General features: G+C 35.0%; 1 protein-coding gene across 5 annotated transcripts in view; it reads left to right on the top strand.

The window, feature by feature from the left end:
• Positions 1 to 20,929, top strand: part of LOC135127218 (calcium-binding mitochondrial carrier protein Aralar1) — a 29,090-nt gene extending 8,161 nt beyond the window's left edge. For 3 of the 5 annotated variants that reach the window (XM_064053615.1, XM_064053613.1, XM_064053611.1), the window contains exons 2-12: positions 4,960 to 5,275; positions 12,787 to 13,073; positions 13,175 to 13,410; positions 13,574 to 13,609; positions 13,675 to 13,765; positions 13,815 to 13,890; positions 13,946 to 14,154; positions 19,651 to 19,731; positions 19,781 to 20,219; positions 20,276 to 20,366; positions 20,412 to 20,929. In XM_064053615.1, coding sequence (XP_063909685.1) covers positions 5,050 to 5,275; positions 12,787 to 13,073; positions 13,175 to 13,410; positions 13,574 to 13,609; positions 13,675 to 13,765; positions 13,815 to 13,890; positions 13,946 to 14,154; positions 19,651 to 19,731; positions 19,781 to 20,219; positions 20,276 to 20,366; positions 20,412 to 20,580 — 1,941 coding nt within the window. In that variant the 5' untranslated portion in view covers positions 4,960 to 5,049 and the 3' untranslated portion in view covers positions 20,581 to 20,929. Of the gene's footprint in view, positions 1 to 4,489; positions 4,840 to 4,959; positions 5,276 to 12,786; positions 13,074 to 13,174; positions 13,411 to 13,573; positions 13,610 to 13,674; positions 13,766 to 13,814; positions 13,891 to 13,945; positions 14,155 to 19,650; positions 19,732 to 19,780; positions 20,220 to 20,275; positions 20,367 to 20,411 lie in introns of those variants that run through there. The other 2 variants (XM_064053614.1, XM_064053612.1) reach the window with 2 other exon arrangements.
• The last annotated feature ends 221 nt before the right edge of the window (positions 20,930 to 21,150 follow it).

The raw sequence follows: 21,150 nt of genomic DNA, 5'->3' as shown, positions 1-21,150 counted from the left end.
ATATGTTGTAGAACCGGCTTCATGCCACGTGGTTTAATTTTTGACAGATGATAGAACGATTTTTGGTCAGTTGTGTAACGGGTTTCACAGCCAACTCTAATTTGTTGTATTTTCGATTGCGTGTTGATATACAGGGTGAGTCGTTAACCGCGCGTTCCTCGATGTCTCATTGGTTATTGAAAATAAAAAACAAGTGAGAGACCGACGTTAATATACGGTTTTTGAGTAGCATACATAAAAATTATTTTCTACTATACAGAGTGTTCTATTTTTGAGACACTACACAACTGAGTTTTTTTTAAAAAGGACACCCTATTTTTTGTGAATTCTCATTGGCCTTTTTCTAAGCTTTTACATACATATTACAGTTTTGTTTTCAAATATAGATATTTATTTTCATTGACTTATTTAATTTACTGTAAAATGGGAATTGAATTCTATTTTGACAAGTAGTAGAATTTAAGATTTTAAAAATATTATGCATTAAAAATACTAAAAATAACAGTCTTGTATTCCCAAAATTTTCTGCGAAAATGTAGTGAGCCGTTCCTGATTTAATCAATAAAATACTTAAATTGATACATTCATTAATTTTTTTGAGTCATTTAACTCATTACTATGGAAATTTGCAATTTAACACCTTTAAATTTCACAAGTTTTTACAAGATTAATAGGGCAAAATCAGTTTTATCTTAACAAGTACTAGGACCGCCCACCCGCCCCCTATTTTCGCAGAGGATATGTCATTTGCCGAAATAAGTCTTATCTTAGCAAGTACTAGCCCTGCCCATCCATCCTTTATTTTTTTAGAGGGTATGTCATTTGTCAAAATCAGTTTTATCTTACCAAGTACATTCCAAGTACTAGCCCCGCCCACCCGCCACCTATTTTTTCAGAGGATATGTCATTTGCCAAAATAAGACTTATTTTAGCAAGTACTAGCTCCGCCCATCCGTCCTTTATTTTCTCAGAGGATACTTGCTAAGATAAGTTTTATTTTGGCAAATGACATATCCTCTGAGAAAATAGGGGTGGGCGGGCGGAGTTAATACTTGCTCAGATAAGACAGACAGACGGACAGACAGATATCCCGAATTTCTGGCATCTCCGAAACCTTTGGATTCTTCGGAATCTTCAGATAGTTTTGAATCTTTAATTTTACAGATACTGTAAATCTTCAGAATTTTCGGAATCTTTGTAATATTTAGAGTCATCATAATTTTCAGAACCTTCAATCTCCATTCAAAATCTCTAGAATTTCCAAAATCTTCAGAATTTTTCGAATCTTTAGAATATTTAGAATCGCAGAGTATCTGGAATCTTAGAAATTTCTGAATTTCCTGGAACTTCTGGAATCTTTAGTCTTCACATTTTTAGGAATTTTCAGTATTTGGAATACACAGAATCTCTGAAATCTTTAGAACCTTCCTAATTGTCAGAATTTTTAGAATATTGAGAATCTCGAGTATCTTCAGAATTTTCCGAATCTCTAGAATCTCTGGAAGATCTGGAATCTTTATAATCTCTAGAATCTTTGGAATTTTCAAAATCTTCAGTTTTTTTTTTAATTTTCAGCCCTTTACATACTTAGAATCATAGAAATCTTTAGAATTCCTTATTAAAAGTAATCAAAATCTTCAGAAACTTTAGAATCTCCAGGATCTTTAAAATCTCTAGAATCCCTAGAACCTCTAGAATCGCTAGAGCTTCTGGAATCTTTGCAATCTCTATAATCTCTAGAATCTCTAAAATCTCTGGAATCTCTAGAATCTCTAAAATCTCTAGAATCTCTAAAATGTCTAGAATCCCTAGAATCTTTACAATCTCTAGAATCATCAGAATTTTCAGAATCTTCAGAATGTTCAGAATTATCAGGATCTTCAGAAACTTCAGAATCTTTAGAAACTTTAGAATCTCTAGAATCGCTAGAGCTTCTGGAATCTTTGCAATCCCTATAATCTTTAAATGTCTACAATATCTAGAATCTCTAGAATCGCTAGAATCTCTAAAATCTCTGGAATATCTAGAATCTCTAAAATCTCTAGAATCTGTAAAATGTCTAGAATCTCCAGAATCTTTACAATCTCTAGAATCTTTAGAACCTTCAGAATCTTCGGAAACCTCAGAATCTCTAGAATCTTTGGAATCTTTAGAATCTTTGTAATCTTTAGAATTTTTAGACTCTTTCGAATCTTTAGAATCTTTGTAATCTTTAGAATTTTTAGACTCTTTCGAATCTTTAGAATCTCTAGAATCTCTAAAATCCCTAGAATCTTTACAATCTCTAGAATCTTTAGCAATCTTCAGAATTTTCAGACTCTTCAGAATCTTCAGAATTATCAGGATCTTCAGAAACTTCCGAATTTTTAGAAACTTCAGAATCTTTAGAATCTTTAGAATCTTTAGAATTTTTAGAAGCTTTCGAATCTTTAGAATTTCTAGAACCTCTAGAACCGTTTTGCAATCTCTATAATCTCTAGATCTCTAGAATCTTTACAATCTCTAGAATCTTCAGAATTATCAGGATCTTCAGAAACTTCAGAATCTTTAGAATCTTTAGAATTTTTAGAATCTTTCGAATCTTTACAATCTCTAGAATCTCTAGAACCTCTAGAATCGCTTTGCAATCTCTAGAATCTCTAAAATCTCTAGAATCTCTAAAATGCCTAGAATCTCTAGAATCTTCAGAATCTTTAGAATCTTTTAAACCTGAATTTTTAGAATGCCCCCTATTTTCTCAGAGGATATGTCATTTGCCGAAATAAGTCTTATCTTAGCATGTACGAGCCCTCCCCACCCACCCTAAGGTAAGTTTGATTTTGGCAAATGACATATCCTCTGAGAAAAGAGGGGTGGGCGGGCGGGGCTAGTACTTGCTCAGATAAGACGGACAGACAGACGGAAACGGGAGACCTATTTCTTCGTGCTGTAGTGGTCATGAAAGATCGAATAAACTAAAATTTTGAAGTGACGTCATCAATTGTTGGTGGCGATGATTAGATAAATTTTGGTTAGCGTTTCATTATCTACACGATATTGCTGAAAAACATAAAATTTGACAACAATCAGTCCAGTAGTTTCAGAGATTATCCATCTTCTAATTAAAAGGCGATGGAACAGACGGAAATAGGAGATCTATTTTTTCATACTGTAGGGGTCATGAAACTTCGAGAAAATGTGAAAGTACTTGTAACTGTTCAAGGAATGGACTCTATTGCGTACTAAAAATTCAAGAAAATTGGAATAACGTGGCAACATCGCAACGATATTTCAAAACTAAATTGTGCTTATAAAGCCTACAACGAGGCTAGAGTATGTAAGATATATAGGGTGTTCCATCTATAAAAACTAGTTGTACAGTTGGTTGCATTAAAATCGGGACAAGAACAGACGTTTAACTGTCATTTTATCAATATTAATACTCCTTTAATATCAATATAAATTAGTAGAGTACGAAAATATAGGTCTGCCGTTTTCGTCTGTCTGTCTGTCTGTCTGTCTTTCCGAAACTGTCGAACCGATTGTTGTAAAATTTTATATGTACATATTTTAGGTAAATAGTAAAAAGTTAACTAAAATTGGTCTAATCGTCTTCACTAGTAAGGTGATGATTTCATTTCCAAAATTTATAATAGCAAATTTTATTTAAAATTTATAAAATAAGATACACATGCATTATAATAGTTTATGAATCCGTGTTGAATATTTACCCTAGATATCCAAAAAACCGAATGCTCTAAAATTCGCAAAATTAAATTTTATAACTATTTTTCGGAGAATCTGGATTTGTTTAGCTGTACTTCAAATGCGAGGAAAGTTCTGTGAAATAATTTTAGAGCATTTTTTTTTTTTCATTAAAACTCACTAACTCACAGTGGCCGGTTTAATAAATAAATTAATATGTAATAATAATCAATAAAACGTCAAATTTCGTTGCTACCAACCGTATTGAACAGAAAGCACAAGCGATTGGCAAGTGTACTCTGCAGTTTTTAAAAATGAACCGCAGCTGTGTTATAATTTATAGAGCGCTATAAAATTGTGCTTATATTTAGGAACGATTTAATAGGCAACCCAAAATACATCTACGACTACGTGCCACAGAAAAACGTAAAGCTCAACAACCAAATGTCACATTGACTTTTTTTCTATTATTTATATCGTACTCTAAGCACTCTAATGATGATTATGTTGTTAGAAACATGAACCTAACTGCTGCATTAAAACACAATGTGGTCGTTCGAGGTTAAAGTCGTCCAATTTATCATCATAACGACGGCACATCGCGACTTAATTAGTACTTTACACATAATTTTACGTTGAAGCAATTTTTGCAGCGACGTTATACAACCCATTTGCGCATGTTTATTTAGTACCAAACTCATCGTTAGAATCCACACAAATTCAACTTACGGAAATTCGCTAATTTCGGTTTTAATTATCAGCGCTCGTTTCGTCATCCTCCGTTGAATAAAATCCTGCGGTTGCCTAGAGCACTAAAAATAAGCATCCCAGTCGAAATCCGCCACCATTATACACTATTCCACAACATGATCGGCGATTTTTGCACGGTTATTTTAACGTACGTGTGTGTATACACAATGTCCGAAGTTAAAATTAAAATAACGGACAACTTGGTGGACACGTTGATCCATTCGCTCACTTCAGCATTTTGAGATTTTTCGGCCTATTTTTAAACGCCACGGTGACGTACAATTAGTGCTTAATATTTTTCAACTTTCCTATTATTCGTGTGGCGGTGAGTGCGGTCGCTTTTTCTGGAATTTCTCGGTCCAAGTTGAAATGTCGAGAATCGGTGCTACTACGTTGCTTGCAGAGGTCAGTTACAAAGGTACTATCACGAATTTTTTAAGTGTGTTGACAAACGTGCTTTTCCGTACCCTTGAAACGTCTCCTTTGGCATCAAGGGCAAGGGTTTAACCTCTTGGTTTGTTGCAGGGTGGTGGATATCTGAAGCGAGCCAATCCGGACCACTTGCGGGATATCTTCGACAAATATGCGTCCAAAGAGAAGAATGGGGAGAAGTTTATGACTGCGGAGGATTTCGTTATTAAATATCTGGGATTGTTCGGACCGGAAAATTACAATGCACACTCGGTGGGGTTGCTGGCCGGAATCGTCGACACGAGCAAAGATGGACTCATTTCGTACCCGGAGTTTCAAGCGTTCGAAGGGCTGCTGTGCTTTCCGGATGCCCTTTACAAAACTGCATTTCAATTGTTCGACACTAACGGAAATGGAATGGTTAGTTTTCGTAAGTATCGTGGGTTTTTAAGGGTTTTGAATAGGTTGTAGGACAAGTTGACGGAACTAGGTTTTAAGAACGCTAGCGACAACCAGTTAATAATGATGTAGGCTTTGTTGACTGAAGAAATTAGTAACAATATCGTACGAATTATCACACATTTAAAAATTTGTTGCAACCACTTGAGTAAATTCCACAAAAAATTGATTTTAATAATATAATTAACCGCCGCAATTACTCGTTTTCCATGTACGCACAACAGCAGAGGTCAAGTTCTTAAAACTACGTGTTAATTACGTAATGAGAAAATGTGACTAACTATATTTATTAATTTCATATGCATTGCGCATACCTACAGCTTGAAATACCTTACGTCTGTTTTTAGTTTGAACAGCAAAGTGCGAACAATCGATGACAGGATATAAGCGATTCTATCGGTTTTAATTAACTAGTTTGGCTAAAAAAATCTCAACGTTTTTATCTTCATTAACTTTAATGTCTTATTTATTTATTCATAAACCTTTTTTTCGTACTTGGTGTTTAATTAATTCAAGCCAAAATCATCAATCCATGAAACAAAATCGATAGTCACTTGCATATCTTAAAAAAATGATTGGAGCCAAAATATTTCCTTGCAGTACCCCACTGATTGCGATTATCCAAAAGCGACTGAATGAATGAAACGTTTTGTTATTTATTTACACCATAATGGTACAGAGTTTTAGGAAGCAGCTTTAAATCCGTTGGGTAATTCAACAACATTCTAAATACAATTTTTCCCCCTTTTGTAACATGATTGGCAGGAAGTTAATTACTCTGAATTTTCAAATTGGTTTTTCCAGATATACTTAATTACGGAAGTTTTCCGTGCTGCTGGAAAAACACCGTTCGATAATTGTGATTTACCAACTCAAAAAAGACTGTGGAAATCTATTTTCGTAAAAACACGTATTGTGTAAGTTTTAATTTTGCATTTAAATTATTTCATATTTTCTGAATGTAGTGTATAATATTGTGTTCTCTTGTTTGGGAAAACTGTACTAAGACCGGGTGTCTTAGTGATGTCATTTCCGAAGCAGACAAACTGGACACCCTGTATATTCGCCGGCCGCATTTCATAATAAATTTTATGTGGTCTAAATTTTATTATTCTGAGAAATTTCACTAGTTAAAAAATGTTTTACGTATGTAGGGGAATTTTTATTTGCTTCTTTCAGTGTATTATTGCATAGTTGGAAGTTTGATATGTCCTTTAAGACGTATGAAACGGGAAATCAATTATTATTACATCTATTCTGAGAAATATGTTTTACACTACACCCCACAGAATCAGCTTCTGAAAGACTATTAAAATCCGTCGAATCGATTTATAAAGACAAAAGAAGATAAATTCCAAGTACTAATAATATTTGCTAATATAAAACACAAATGAAGAATGAATATTTTACTTTATAAATAATTTAAGAAACAATTAAATCGATAAATGAATATGGAGATTAGTTCGCTGAATGTATATGCAATTGCGCGGATATTTTTGTTTATTTTATTATTTTTGTATCAATTTTGAAAAATATTTTTTCTTAAAATTAGACCATGGTTGACATATGTGCTCCAGTTTACTTGTTCTATTTTAATAGTCACACTTATTTCAAAATAATAATATAAACACTCCAATTTAGAAGTGATTCGCACAAAAAAACTATAAAATACGTACCATATGATCGAAAAAAAGAACTTGGTAAGTGTGCTTTGAAATTTATATTAAAAAAAAATGTTGGTAGAATGATTATTTTTGTCTGACGTTATTTAAATTTGATTTACATAACCTCAAAATATAAACGCGATATTTCTAATAGAAAACTGACGAAAATTGTCAATGCTGGCACACTTGACAAGTTGCACTAAATTAAGCTTAAGCTTCCGTCTTTAAGCTAAAAACAATGACGTTTACATAGTTTCAATATCTTCATCCGTTTGCAAGATATTAGGCCGCCCAGTTTTAGCTGAGACATTCTGTATATGACAGACGTTAGTATTTTATTTATTTTTTGTTCAAATCACAAAAAATACTAATCATAGTAGTTTGTAATTAAAGCACGATTTTTTAAAATTTAACATAAAGGGAGACTCTGGTAACAAAAGATATAAAAGACGTAGGGCGTAGTTTAATTTTTTTTTTTATTCAGAGCCTCCTTATGTCCAGTTTAACAAATCATACGTTGAAAGCATATCAATTTTTTCAAAGTATTTGTCGGTTGCGTATTTATTTCAAGTGTGGTGTACAACTTGCTAGAAAGCGAGAAAAATCAGCTAGAAATTAATGTCTAATAAGAGACAAAATATATACCATCGAATCAGTTTGTCCAACGTGAAAAAATATAACATGAATGGATAATACCATAATGATAAAAAATTTATCTTTGAAATAACGTGTTGGCATTGCACCTATTTGACAATTTATTTGTTGCTTGTTTCACTGTAGCTGTCAAACTGAACCGGAATGCGTTGCTATTGCCAACATCCTTATTTTAAAAATAAATTTAAACTTCTCTACTCGAAGACTTTTTTCGACCATATGGCACAAAAAAAACAACACAGAGCATCCAATTAAAAAAGTCATCACGTTGGCTTTGACTGTGCTAAAACAACAACTTAACCTCACTTTTTTGTATAATGAAATTAACATTTTTCGACAACTCGTATCAAATATCAATCAACGGTATGGTTTAATAAAGCACATGCGTTTTTCTTCTATAAAAAAAGCCAACTTCGATGATTTTTCAATTGAACGTCAGTTATTCATTTAAAAATGTAAATTATGAAATTTAAAAACAAAAAGTTCATGCCCTTTCTGAAGATGCCAACAGTGAGGTTATGGTATTAAGTATATTCATTTTATAGATTTTTTGTTCCCGAGCGTAAACTAAGGAAGTATAGTAATCGAGACCATCTGACCAATGGCCCCTTTTAAATTTTCTCGACGTTTTATGAATTCGAGACTACGAAAAAAGTAGTTCCCCGTGTCTGTCTGTCTGTCTGGTGTCTGTTTCTTTTCCTTTTTTTTTTCTTTTTCTCCCGCATTGTTTATTATCTGTTTTTATGACGTCACAATAATTTTGTATTGATGAAATTACTCCACTGGTTCGAAAAAGTGAGAATACACTCTCCTTTATTTAAAAATGCAAAATCTTCTCGGGCGTCCCAATTGTCTTTTTTAAAAATGTAAAACCTTCTCGGGGGCCCCAACTGTCTTTTTAAAAATGTGAAACCTCGGGGCTCCCAATTGTTTTTTTTTAAATAAGTAAAACCTTACCGGGGGTCCCAAGTATCTTTTTTTAAAAATGTAAAACCTTCTCGGGGGCCCAACTGTATTTTTTTTAGAATGTGAAACCTTCTCGGGGTTCCAAAGTTTTTTTAAATGTAAAACCTTCTCTGGGGCCCCAAATATATTTTTTTTAGAATGTGAAACCTTCTCGGGGCTCCCAACTGTCTTTTTTATATAAGTTAAACCTTCTCGGGGGTCCCAAGTATCTTTTTTTAAGAATGTGAAACCTTCTTGGGAGTCCCAATTGTCTTTTTTAAAAATATAAAACCTTCTCGGGGTCCCCAAATGTATTTTTTTTACAATGTGAAACCTTCTCGGGGGTCCCAACCGTCTTTTTAAAAATGTGAAACCTTCTCCGGGGCCCCAAATGTATGTTTTTTACAATGTAAAAACTTCTCGGGGGTCCCAAGTATCTTTTTTTTAAGAATGTGAAACCTTCTTGGGAGTCCCAATTGTCTTTTTTAAAAATGTAAAACCTTCTCGGGGGCCCAACTGTATTTTTTTTAGAATGTGAAACCTTCTCGGGGTTCCAAAGTTTTTTTAAATGTAAAACCTTCTCTGGGGCCCCAATTATATTTTTTTTAGAATGTGAAACCTTCTCGGGGCTCCCAACCGTCTTTTTTAAAAATGTAAAACCTTCTTGGGGCCCCAAATACATATATCTTTTTTTTTTAGAATGTGAAACCTTCTCGGGGGTCTCAACTGTCTTTTTTAAAAATATAAAACCTTCCCGGGGTCCCCAAATGTATTTTTTTCGCATGTGAAACCTTCTCGGGGGTCCCAACTGTCTTTTTTAAAAATATAAAACCTTCTCGGGGGCCCAACTGTATTTTTTTTAGAATGTGAAACTTTCTCGGGGCTCCCAACTGTCTTTTTTATATAAGTAAAACCTTCTCGGGGGCTCCAAATGTAGTTTTTTTTTAGAATGTGAAACCTTCTCGGGGTTCCAAACTGTTTTTTTTTTAATGTAAAACCTTCTGTGGGGCCCCAAATGTATTTTTTTTTAGAATGTGAAACCTTTTCGGGGCTCCCAACTGTCTTTTTTAAAAATGTAAAACCTTCTCGGGGCTCCCAACCGTCTTTTTTAAAAATGTAAAACCTTCTCGGGGCCCCAAATACAAATATCTTTTTTATTAGAATGTGAAACCTTTTCGGGGATTCCAACTGTCTTTTTTAAAAATATAAAACTTTCTCGGGGGCCCCAAATGTATTTTTTTACAATGTGAAACCTCGGGGGTCCCAACCGTCTTTTTAAAAATGTGAAACCTTCTCCGGGGCCCCAAATGTATTTTTTTTACAATATGAAACCTTCTCGGGGGTCCCAACTGTCTTTTTAAAAATGTAAAACCTTCTCCGGGGCCTCAAATGTATTTTTTTTTAGAATGTGAAACCTTTTCGAGGGTCCCAACTGTCCTTTTAAAAATGTAAAACCTTCTCGGGGGCCCCAAATGTATTTTTTTTACAATGTGAAACCTTCTCGGAGGTCCCAACTGTCTTTTTAAAAATGTGAAACCTTCTCCAGGGCCCCAAATGTATCTTTTTAGAATGTGAAACCTTCTCGGGGCTCCCAACCGTCTTTTTTAAAAATGTAAAACCTTCTCGGGGCCCCAAATACAAATTACTTTTTTTTTAGAATGTGAAACGTTCTCGGGGGTCCCAACTGTCTTTTTTAAAAATGTAAAACCTTCTCGGGGGCCCCAACTGTATTTTTTTTTAGAATGTGAAAACTTCTCGGGGTCCCCAATTGTCTTATTTAAAAATATAAAACCTTCTCCGGGTCCCTAAATATATTTTTTTAGAATGTGAAAACTTCTCGGGGGTCCCAACTGTCTTTTTAAAAATGTAAAACCTTCTCCGGGGCCTCAAATGTATTTTTTTTTAGAATGTGAAATCTTTTCGAGGGTCCCAACTGTCCTTTTAAAAATGTAAAACCTTCTCGGGGGCCCCAAATGTATTTTTTTACAATGTGAAACCTTCTCGGAGGTCCCAACTGTCTTTTTAAAAATGTGAAACCTTCTCCAGGGCCCCAAATGTATTTTTTTTAGAATGTGAAACCTTCTCGGGGCTCCCAACCGTCTTTTTTAAAAATGTAAAACCTTCTCGGGGCCCCAAATACAAATATCTTTTTTTTAGAATGTGAAACCTTCTCGGGGGTCCCAACTGTCTTTTTTGAAAATGTAAAACCTTCTCGGGGGCCCCAACTGTATTTTTTTTTAGAATGTGAAAACTTCTCGGGGTCCCCAATTGTCTTATTTAAAAATATAAAACCTTCTCCGGGTCCCTAAAAAATTTTTTTAGAATGTGAAAACTTCTCGGGGTTCTCAACTGTCTTTTTTAAAAATATAAAACCTTCTCGGGGTCCCCAAATGTATTTTTTTTCGCATGTGAAAACTTCTCGGGGTTCCCAACTGTCTTTTTTAAAAATGTAAAACCATCTTGGGGGCCCCAAATGTAGTTTTTTTTTAGAATGTGAAATCTTCTGGGGGTTTCAAACTGTTTTTTTTTAATGTAAAACTTTCTCTGGGGCCCCAAATGTATTTTTTTACAATGTGAAACCTTCTCGGAGGTCCCAACTGTCTTTTTAAAAATGTGAAACCTTCTCCAGGGCCCCAAATGTATTTTTTTAAAAATGTAAAACCTCCTCGGGAATTCCAACTGTTTTTTTTTTAAATGTAAAACCTTCTCGGGTGTCCCAAATGTTTTTTTTTACAATGTGAAACCTTCTCGGAGGTCCCAACTGTCTTTTTAAAAATGTGAAACTTTCTCCAGGATCCTAAATGTATTTTTTTTACAATGTAAAACCTTCTCGGGTGTTCCCAAATGTATTTTTTTTTAGAATGTGAAACCTTCCCGAGATTCCCAACTGCCTTTCTTAAAAATGTAAAACCTTCTCGGGGACCCCAAATGTATTTTTTGTACAATGTGAAACCTTCTCGGGGGTCCCAACTGTCTTTTTAAAAATGTGACACCTTCTCCGGGGCCCCAATGTGTTTTTTTAGAATGTGAAACCTTCTCGGGGCTCCCAACTCTCTTTTTTAAAAATGTAAAGCCTTCCCGTAGGCCCCAAAGACAAACATCTTTTTTTTAGAATGTGAAACCTTCTCGGGAGTCCCAACTGTCTTTTTTAAAAATGTAAAACCTTCTCGGGGGCCCCAAATGTATTTTTTTTACAATGTGAAACTTTCTCGAGGGCCCCAACTGTCTTTTTAAAAATGTAAAACTTTCTTGGGGATCCCAACTGTCTTTTTTAAAAATGTAAAATCTTCTCGGGGTAAAACCTCGGGGGCCCCAAATATCTTTTTTTTTCATGTGAAATCTCGGGGCTCCCAGATGTCTTTTGTAAAAATGTAAAACCCTCCCGGGTGCCCCAAATTTCTTTTTTTTTTTTTTAATGTGAAATCTCGGGGGTCCCACCTGTTTTTTTTTTAATGTAAAACCTCGTGAGTGAATGTATAATAATTTTTTTTTTGTAAAAAAGCAACATCTCAAAATATCAATCAATTAAAAAAAACTCCCTCCACCGTAGATTATTTGTTGCAATAATTTTAAATTTTGCATTAATATTATGATCACTGCAAGAATCTGCGTATCTGGTAGATACGTGTAAAGGAAACTGAAACTTCTCAAAAAAAAAGTTAGTAATCTATAGAATTACAGCGATTTTAAATTGCTGTAAGTTCGCAAAGTTTTGAGTGAATAAAAGATTGAGAATTTTTAATTTGACCTAAGAAAAGTCGATCTCTTCCGCTTCTTATTAAAAATACATAATAGGATCCAGAAATTTTGACAAAAAAAAACAACGCGCAAGTTCTGCCAATTTTTGAATAAAAAAGTAAGAAAAATGGCTTTTCTGTTGGGTTTTCTTATAAAACCCAAAGACGAAGATCTCAGAATATTTTTTGAGGGATGTTTGGAAAAAATTATTGTTCTTTAAATAATTTCAGTTGAAAATGATTTTTGGCAATAATTGTATCTGCAGAAACATGGTTGCAGTTTTTTCTCCGGACATAATTGCGAGTATTATTGAGAATCACTTTGATCATAATAAAATTATTTTAGTAGTTGATTGTAGGGCTTAATTTACCAAAACTTAATTGCCTCTCACCAATTTCCCTCGCCACCGTGATTATTTTATACTTAGCGAACTTCGCCCATTTCCGTCCGACTACTGCTTCACTTAATTGGATTTTTGCAGAGGAATTCGTTGAGGTAATGAGCAAAACCGACCTCCACCAGCGAATTCCGTTCGACATGGACTCACCCTTCGTGCAATTATACTTCGGTCGCGACAAGAAACGCACCGTTTCCTACAGCGAGTTCAGCCAGTTCCTGCACGACTTCCACGAGGAGTACGCCATCGAGGGCTTCCGAAGAGCGGATAAGGAAGGAAGCGGCTTCATATCCGTTCTGGACTTTCAGTACATAATGACCAACATCAAAAGCCATTTGCTCACTAAGCAAGTACAGTCCCACCTAATCGAGGTTATTATTTTGCCATTTCTACTCGGTTTATTATATATGTCTTGTGAATAAAAGTTTGGACAAACTCAAGGTCCCGTATGTTTTTCGGTTATTAAAATTAGGCAGCCCAAGGGTCCCAGAGCGGTCGTAGGGTCAGCTTTCCGTATTTCATTGCATTTAATTCGTTGTTAAACAACATGGAGTTGGCCAAACGTATTTACCTGAACGTGACGAATGGCCACCGAGCGCAGGAGGTGAGCAAGGAGGAGTTCATGCACTCGGCTCAAGCCATGTCGCAGATGACGCCACTGGAGGTCGACATTTTGTTTCAGCTGTGTGATGTACTTCATCAAACGGGGTAAATATCCATATGCTCTTTGTAATATTTATTCTATTTAAGATTTAAATTGTCTGTAACAAAATTGGCTTAACAGAATTGTAAGTACTTAAATTTAATTACTATGAGATGGATATTTAGTTAAAAATACGTATTGTCTTGTCTGTGCTGCTGTGGAAAGTAGACAGTTAAATAACGAAGAGAACGGTTTGTGTGACGGGTTCGTGTCTCTTCCTTATTAACCCTTCGATCGGGCGCCAGTTTTTACAAGAGTGCGTTTTTTAGGCGGATCGTGTATAACGACCTTAACGCCATTGCACCAGAGCAGTACTATAAACAGATCACCACACGATTGGCCGAGATCAGAGCCATTTCGGTAAGTACCCCATTGCACTTTTAATTTTTTTCTCATTTTGATTTATTAGAACCCAGAAGACAGAGGCATTTTTATTCAAATTTTGGAGAGCGTTTATCGATTCACTTTGGGTTCGATAGCCGGCGGTAAGTCCGACACTGCTGTTTTTATTTGTGTTATTGTTTATTTTTTTTTGTTTAGCGGTTGGTGCCACTGCGGTCTATCCCATTGATTTGGTGAAAACGCGAATGCAGAATCAGAGGACTGGTTCCTTCATTGGTGAATTGATGTACAGAAATAGCTTTGATTGTTTCAAGAAGGTCATAAGGCACGAGGGTGTGTTTGGGTTGTACAGGGGTTTGGTACCTCAGTTGATGGGCGTCGCTCCGGAGAAGGCCATCAAGCTCACGGTTAGTTAAAGTGTTTGTTCAATATTTTCGCTATTTTAAACGAAATTCTTCTTTAACTCATAAAATTCTCAGTCCGGATTCTACTTTCGTGTAGAATCGACGAATAAAAATATCGGACGGTGTAATTTTTAGGAAGTGTCGAATATTAAAAAATTAAAAAAAAATTAAAAGAGCCCGGAGACATTTTTTGAGTTCTGATTATTGTTCAAGAGGTTCAAATTAGTAAAGATAGTAATTTTCATATAAATCGAGGTTCGTTTAAGCGAGATAGCTTGACTTGGTCTAAATTTTGAAAATTTAGAAAAAATGAAGTGACAACAAAAATTTTCGATTTGACTCAAATTCGGTTTCTAGATTAATTTTGCATCGCTGACTCCGTTTCTGGTATTAGTTGTTCAATATTTTGGCTATTTTAAACGAAATCCTTGTTTAATCTATTCTCAAAAACCAAATTTAAAATTTGACGGCTCATAAGTCCGGAAGGAATAAAATTCCGGGTTCCGGTTTTCACCATTCAACTTCCTGAAGTTTTTTAGTCTCATTGGTTGATTTTCAGTCCGGATTCTACTTTCGTTTAGAATTGACGAACAAAAAATATCGAACGGTGTCATTTTTCGGAAGTGTCGAATATTAAAAAATTAAAAAAAAATCAAAAGAACCCGAAGACATTTTTTGAGTTCTGATTGTTGTTCAGGAGGTTCAAATTAGTAAAGGTAGTAATTTTCAGATAAATCGAGATTCGTTTAAGCGAGATAGCTTGACTTGGTCTAAATCTTGAAAATTTAGAAAAAATGAAGTGACAACAAAAATTTTCGATTTGATTCAAATTCGGTTTCTAGATTAATTTTGCATCGCTGACTCCGTTTTTGGTATTAGTTGTTCAATATTCTCGCTATTTTAAACGAAATCCATGTTTAATCTATTCTCAAAAACCAAATTTAAAATTTGACGGCTCATAAGTCCGGAAGGAATTAGATTCCGGGTTCCGGTTTTCACCATTCAACTTCCTGAAGTTTTTTAGTCGCGTTGGTTGATTTTCAGTCCGGATTCTACTTTCGTTTAGAATCGACGAATAAAAATATCGGACGGTGTAATTTTTAGGAAGTGTCTAATATTAAAAAATTAAAAAAAAATCGAAAGAACCCGGAGACATTTTTTGAGTTCTGATTATTGTTCAGGAGGTTCAAATTAGTAAAGGTAGTAATTTTCAGATAAATCGGCGTTCGTTTAAGCGAGATGGCTTGACTTGGTCTAAATCTTGAAAATTTAGAAAAAATGAAGTGACAACAAAAATTTTCGATTTGACTCAAATTCGGTTTCTAGATTAATTGTGCATCGCTGACTCCGTTTCTGGTATTAGTTGTTCAATATTTTCGCGATTTTAAACGAAATCCTTGTTTAATCTTTTCTCAAAAACCAAATTTAAAATTTGACGGCTCATAAGTCCGGAAGGAATAAGAGACCGGGTTCCGGTTTTCACCATTCAACTTCCTGGAGTTTTTTAGTCTCATTGGTTGATTTTCAGTCCGGATTCTACTTTTGTTTAGAATCGACGAATAAAAATATCGGACGGTGTAATTTTTAGGAAGTGTCGAATATTAAAAAATTAAAAAAAAATGAAAAGACCCCGGAGACATTTTTTGAGTTCTGATTATTGTTCAGGAGGTTCAGATTAGTGAAGAGAGTAATTTTCAGATAAATCGGGGTTCGTTTAAGGGAGATAGCTTGACTTGGTCTAAATCTTGAAAATTTAGAAAAAATGAAGTGACAACAAAAATTTTCGATTTGACTCAAATTCGGTTTCTAGATTAATTTTGCATCGCTGACTCCGTTTCTGGTATCAGTTGTTCAATATTTTCGCGATTTTAAACGAAATCCTTATTTAATCTTTTCTCAAAAACCAAATTTAAAATTTGACGGCTCATAAGTCCGGAAGGGCATAAGATTTCGGGTTCCGGTTTTCACCATTCAACTTCTTGAAGTTTTTTAGTCTCATTCGTTGATTTTCAGTCCGGATTCTACTTTCGTTTAGAATCGACGAATAAAAATATCGGACGGTGTAAGTAATTTTTAGGAAGTGTGTAATATTAAAAAATTAAAAAAAAATCAAAAGAACCCGGAGACATTTTTTGAGTTTTGATTATTGTTCAGGAGGTTCAAATTAGTAAAGCTAGTAATTTTCAGATAAATCGAGGTTCGTTTAAGCGAGATAGCTTGACTTGGTCTAAATCTTGAAAATTTAGAAAAAATGAAGTGACAACAAAAATTTTCGATTTGACTCAAATTCGGTTTCTAGATTAATTTTGCATCGCTGATTCCGTTTCTGGTATTAGTTGTTCAAAATTGTCGCTATTTTAAACGAAATTCTTGTTTAATCCATTCTCAAAAACCAAATTTAAAACTTGACGACTCATAAATCCGGAAGGGCATAAGATTCCGGGTTCCGGTTTTCACCATTCAACTTCTTTATGTTTTTTAGTCGAAGTGGTTGATTTTCAGTCCGGATTCTACTGTCGTTTAGAATCGACGAACAAAAATATCGAACGGTGACATTTTTCGGAAGTGTCGAATATTAAAAAATAAAAAAAAAATCAATAGGACCCGGAGATATTTTTTGAGTTCTGATTATTGTTCAGGAGGTTCAGATTAGTGAAGAGAGAAATATTTAGATAAATCGGGGTTCGTTTAAGGGAGATATCTCGACTTGGTCTAAATCCTGAAAATTTCACAAAACGATTCCTTCGAAAAAATGAAGTGAAAACAAAAACTTCCGATTTGACTGAAATTTGGTTTCTAGACTAATTTTGCATCGCTGACTCTGTTTTTGGTATTAGTTGTTCCAAACTGTTGCTATTTTAAACGAAATCCTTGTTTAATCCATTCTCAAAAACCAAATCTAAAATTTGACGGCTCATAAGTCCAGAAGGGCATAAGATTCTGGGTTTCGGTTTCCACCATTCGATTTTTTGGAGTTTTTTGGTCGCATTGATTGATTTTCAGTCCGGATTCTACTTTCGTTTAGTATCGACGAACAAAAATATCGGACGGTGTCATTTTTCGGAAGTGTCGAATATTAAAAAATTAAAAAAAAAAATCAAAAGGACCCGGAGAAATTTTTTGAGTTCTGATTATTGTTCAGGAGGTTCAGATTAGTGAAGAGAGTAATATTTAGATAAATCGGGGTTCGTTTAAGGGAGATATCTCGACTTGGTCTAAATCTTGAAAATTTCACAAAACGATTCTTTCGAAAAAATGAAGTGAAAACAAAAATTTCCGATTTGACTCAAATTCGGTTTCTAGACTAATTTTGCATCGCTGACTCCGTTTCTGGTATTAGTTGTTTAAAATTGTCGCTGTTTTAAACGAAATCTTTGTTAGTAATCCATTCTCATAAACCAAATTTAAAGTTTAACGGCTCATAAGTCCGGAAGGGCATAAGATTCCGGGTTCCGGTTTTCACCATTCAACTTCTTTATGTTTTTTAGTCGAAGTGGTTGATTTTCAGTCCGGATTCTACTGTCGTTTAGAATCGACGAACAAAAATATCGAACGGTCACATTTTTCGGAAGTGTCGAATATTAAAAAATAAAAAAAAAATCAATAGGACCCGGAGACATTTTTTGAGTTCTGATTATTGTTCAGGAGGTTCAGATTAGTGAAGAGAGTAATTTTCAGATAAATCGGGGTTTAAGGGAGATAGTTTGAGTTGGTCTAAATCCTAAAAATTTCACAAAACGATTCTTTCGAAAAAATGAAGTGACAACAAAAATTTTCGATTTGACTCAAATTGGGTTTCTAGACTAATTCTACTTTCGTTTAGAATCGACGAACAAAAATATCGGACGGTGTCATTTTTCGGAAGTGTCGAATATTAAAAAATTAAAAAAAAATCAATAGGACCCGAAGACATGTTTTGAGTTTTGATTCTTGTTCAGGGGGTTCACATTAGTAAATAGTGTAATTTTCAGATAAATCGAGGTTCGTTTAAGGGAGATAGCTTGACTTGGTCTAAATCCTAAAAATTTCACAAAACGATTTTTTCGAAAAAATGAAGTAAAAACAAAAATTTCCGATTTGACTCAAATTCGGTTTCTAGACTATTTTTGTATCGCTGAGCCCGTTTTTTGGTATTAGTCGTTCAAAATTGTCGCTATTTTAAACGAAATCCTTGTTTAATCCATTCTTAAAAACCAAATTTAAAATTTGACGTCTCATAAGTCCGGAAGGGCATAAGATTTCGGGTTCCGGTTTTCACCATTCACGGATTCTACTTTCGTTTAGAATCGACGAACAAAAATATCGGACGATGTCAGTTTTCGGGTGTGTGGAACATTAAAAAATTAAAAAAAAAAATGAAAGAGTCCCAGAGACATGTTTTGAACCCTGATTATTGTTTAGGAGAGTCCAATTAATAAAGATAGCAATTTTCAGACAAATCGGAGTCTGTTTAAGCGTGATATTACCTTGACGTGGTCTAAATTCTGAAAATTTCACAAATTCGAAAAAATTAATTCAAAATAAAATTTTCCAATTGGACTGAAATTCAGTTTCTAGATTAATTTCGCATCGCTGAGTCTTTTTTGGCATCAGTTTTTGAATATTTTCACTATTTTAAACGAAATCCTTCTTTAACCGAAACTCAAAAACCGAATTTAAAATTTGAATATATATAAGTCCGGAATTGCATAAGACTCTGTGTTTCGGTTTTCACCATTCGATTTTTTGGAGTTTTTTAGTCATATGGGTTGATTTTCGGACCGACTTCTACATTCGTTCGGATTCGACGGACAATAATATCAGACGGTGTCATTTTTAAGAATCGTCGAATATTTCAAATTTAAAAAAAAAATCAACGGTTTTAGGAGGCATCTTTTGATCCCTGATTCGTGTTCAGGAGGTTCAAATTAGTCGACAGAGTAATTGTCAGTTAAATCAAAATCTATTTAAGCGAGATAGCATGGTGTAAATCCTGAAAATTAAAAAAAAAGTCAAAATAATAATTGGACGTTTTCTATATTTTTTCTAGTGTTTGAAATCACGAAACACTTCATTTTTTGAGAAACCAACTTGTGTAAACGCTAGAACACGTTTACGTCTTGTTTTGGTTCTCAACTCGTCATTAAATTCAGCTTTTACCTCATTCGGAAATTTCAATTACTTAACGAATTATTCCATAATTATTACAAAATTTCAATATAGAGTTTATGTTAAAGCAATTTTTTTCAGCAACAATATTACCCTCTGTTTCGAAAAAACCCAGACAAATTTACCGTAAAATACAATAAAACAAAGGATTCTTTATCTGCCACCTAGTTTTTTTTTTGTGTAACTATTGCCATATTTGCTTTTCAATATTTTTTAAATGAAATAAATCACGACAGTCCATTGTCTTGCAGCGTCACTCTTTAAACCCCGCCCCACCGTATTTACTCATTACAACACAAGCTTAAGTCATCTCATTAAGTAAACTAACCATCCTTTTGTCTATAATTGCAGGTGAACGACTTCGTCCGCGACAAATTCTACGACAAAAACGGCAATATATCCCCCCTCGGCGAAATCATTTCCGGAGGAACCGTAAGTACACACCCACCGAAAACCACTTAAGTCACTCTCCAACTTCAAGGCCGGCGCTTCCCAAGTCATCTTCACCAACCCCCTGGAAATAGTCAAAATCCGGCTACAAGTAGCAGGCGAAATCGCCGGAGGAGCCAAAGTCCGCGCCTGGGAGGTGGTGAAAGAACTCGGCTTGTTCGGGCTATATAAGGGCGCGAAAGCCTGTTTGTTGCGAGATATACCTTTCAGTGCCATTTACTTCCCCACGTACGCTCACACGAAAGCGAAATTCGCCGACGAAAACGGCTACAACAGTCCCATATCCCTCCTAGTTTCCGGTGCCATCGCCGGCGTGCCGGCAGCAGGTCTGGTAACTCCAGCCGATGTGATCAAAACTAGGTTACAAGTAGTCGCGAGAACCGGTCAAACGACGTACAATGGCGTACTTGACGCCACGAGGAAAATATACGCGGAGGAAGGCTTCCGGGCTTTCTGGAAGGGTGCCATTGGTGCGTAAACCACAAACCTAAAATAATTCAGTATTCAATGAAGTGATTTTTTCCAGCTCGTGTTTGCCGATCGTCGCCCCAGTTCGGTGTCACCCTGTTGACGTACGAAATTCTCCAGAGGCTGCTCTATATTGATTTCGGCGGAACGTAAGTGTGAAAGTTTGTCGTGACGAGGTCTAATTCGGGTTTTAGGCGTCCTGCCGGGTCGGAATTGAAGGTGACAGCTCTGGGAGGAGAGGCTTCCAAGACACGGAACCCGGATCATGTTGGTGGTTACTCGGTGTCTATACCAGTTTTCTCAGGGATAGAAACTAAATTCGGTCTTTGCTTACCGAAGTTTAGTGTACAAAGAGTAGCCTAAGAGGGGGGATATGTTTAGTTAAATTAGGTCCAAATGCTTAGCTTCTGCCACCGGCCGGCACTTTTCGAGTTTACTCTGTACATAGATAGCTGAAGAACAGATATTGTTATAAAAACGTATGCTTTATTTTTACAACCATGTTTTTTAGTTTTGTAATGCGGAGTGAGTTGTACTTTTGACGTTATGAAAACTGTGCATTGTGTCGCTTTTCACGGGAAAGGTGTTATTGAATGCATTGTTTTTATTTTTTACTACCAGAGTTTTTACATTTCATACTCGTGATTTTCCCAACTCTCAATTTTATTAAAACACTCTTTAATATTGTATTTAATAAAGTATACAACGTTAATCTGTGGTTTCTTTGTGTCTGATATTTTATTGCCAATGAAGGGATCAATTTATACATTACAATGTATTAAAACGTTATATTTCAGACGATGCACGAGTCTTCAATGTTTTAAAAGCATTTTTATGGACTGTTACTTCATTTAATCTTAAAACTGATAAAACAGAACTTTTTATAATGCCTTCAAGCAATCACAGCTTTGTAGTCGAGACGGCTGCCGAGGG

This window comes from Zophobas morio, unplaced genomic scaffold (assembly GCF_036711695.1).
Source record: "Zophobas morio isolate AGI-343-1 ecotype UQ-CSIRO unplaced genomic scaffold, CSIRO_AGI_Zmor_V1 ptg000011l, whole genome shotgun sequence".
In the NCBI taxonomy this organism is placed as follows: Eukaryota; Metazoa; Arthropoda; class Insecta; order Coleoptera; family Tenebrionidae; genus Zophobas; species Zophobas morio.
This window is presented reverse-complemented; position numbering and strand designations above follow the sequence as displayed.